The 1857-nt window shown below is 38.5% G+C and overlaps 1 protein-coding gene across 1 annotated transcript; it reads left to right on the top strand.

Annotated features, from left to right (window-relative positions):
• Positions 1 to 475: 475 nt before the first annotated feature.
• LOC108831125 (purine permease 14-like) lies at positions 476 to 1857 on the top strand. Its single transcript, XM_018604693.2, has 2 exons — positions 476 to 585; positions 686 to 1857. Exons 1-2 carry the CDS (start codon positions 549 to 551, stop codon positions 1855 to 1857), a joined length of 1209 nt encoding a protein of 402 aa, XP_018460195.1. The 5' UTR covers positions 476 to 548.

Below are 1857 nucleotides of genomic sequence, written 5' to 3'. Positions count from 1 at the left end.
ACTTGTAGCTCTGATACCACTTTGTTGGAATGAAAAACTTTATAGAAATGGAGAAAGTATTTTAAGTGTTTGAAGAGAAAGAAACTTTATGAAGAAGAAAGCTTTTTATAACTTTGAAGAAGATTTCTTATTACTTAGATGGTTTTTACAAACTTGGATTGATTCAAAATGAGAGGAGAGTGGAGGTATTTATAGCCTCCAAAATACAAAATATCTTACATATTTTAATTCTAAATCTAGAGAATTCTAACATAATATCTAGATTATTTTATTCTAATTATCTAGATAATTCTATGGAAATATCTAGATTTTTAATCTTAAGGAGGTGGAGGATAATTCTAGAATTTGGACTAAGTTTGGGCTAAACATTGATTAGCAAAATATTAGCCCAATACCCAAATCAAGTTTACTTTTCAACACTGACTTAATATATAAATGCGCAAACATCATCCAAAAGGACCAAAACACAACAATAATCACCTCTTCCTTGAACAAAAAGCTTGTCCGAGATCAAAATAATTTCTGACATCCCAAGAATTCAATAAATTATGGGATATAATGAGCCGATACAAACCAAACCACAAGGTAGGTAGATTCTTCTACCAAGAGTTTCATGAACGTTGTCTCATTATCGTGCACAACTTTTTAGTCATGTTTTTTCCCTCTTTTTTTTTATTGGATGCAGAGGAGCAGATTGTGCATATTGCGATCAACAACAACAAGGAAGAACACAACTCAACCACACTAACAAACCAAACCGTAAGATCAAACCGGACAAGCATCATCATTTGCATCATCTTGACCATTACAGGTCAATCCATCGCCAGACTCCTCGAGACCTTCCACCACCACCATACCACTAACCCCAGCCTACACGACTGCGTTTGGGCTCAACCTTTCCTCCATGTCATCGGTCTCCCTCTCCTCATTCTCCCTTTCCTCTTCCTCTCTTCCAAAAACCACAACCAACTTCTCATTACTTCCGGTCAATCTTCCCTCGCCCTACTTTACCTATGTATAGGTGTAGCCATGGTGGTTCAGATAAAACTATACAACAAGGGTAAACACGAGGCACCCTCTACAAAGTTCATTCTCTATGAAGGGACACAACTCTACTTCGCCACGGTATTGGCAGGCATATTCAACAGAATCAGATCCAATATATGGATTGTCATCTCTCTCATCTTCACTGTAGCCATCACCATTCTCTCCTTTAACGTAGACGGTGAGCGTTCCGCTTTATTATCAGCCATCACATTCTCTTTTCTCCTCAGCAACATACAGGTCATATTCCACAACTCCATCACCAATAGCAAGAACAAGATACCAAGATTCACATACGTTCTTGAACTGCTGATCTTCTCGTCTCTCTTCGCCACCTTTGCAGCCGTTTTCATCTCCGACGAGAATCACGATCTAAAGAGAGAGATGGATGGTTTCTCTAAAGGAAACAGTGTCTACGTTATGACTATCATTGGTCAAGTCGTCTCATGGCAGATCTATTGGGTGGGGGTCGTAGGGCTTGTTTTGTTCGTGGACTCTATCGTGACCTCGAACGTTGAGAGTGTGGGACCTGTTGTGTACGCTTACTCTATCGTGATGGTTCTGAAGATAATGTTTTGCAACTACGAAGAAGATGAGTTTGATGGCTTTCTTGGAGCAGCTTTAGGGCTTTCGTTTATTTCTATCGTGACTTGTTTTTACAAGCACATAAGATTCTTGAAAGATATTGGAAACTGGAAGCCTCCAAATTTTTTGTTGTTTTTGTTTTTATTTGTCATGTATTCTTTTTACTTGTCTGAGTTGTTAAACCCTGATCATTACATCTCTCCCTCAACGGGATTTGAGTTGTTGTGA

This window comes from Raphanus sativus, chromosome 2 (assembly GCF_000801105.2).
Source record: "Raphanus sativus cultivar WK10039 chromosome 2, ASM80110v3, whole genome shotgun sequence".
Taxonomy (NCBI): domain Eukaryota; kingdom Viridiplantae; phylum Streptophyta; class Magnoliopsida; order Brassicales; family Brassicaceae; genus Raphanus; species Raphanus sativus.
The sequence above is the reverse complement of the archived record's forward strand: the minus strand, read 5'-3'. Positions and strand labels throughout refer to the sequence as shown.

What these genes read in the sequence shown, in the direction of transcription:
- LOC108831125 (XM_018604693.2), top strand. Translation starts at nt 549, where the DNA reads ATGGGATATAATGAGCCGATACAAACCAAACCACAAG. An exon ending in GATACAAACCAAACCACAAG is followed by an intron (nt 586 to 685) that starts GTAGGTAGATTC and finishes TATTGGATGCAG; the next exon opens with AGGAGCAGATTGTGCATATT.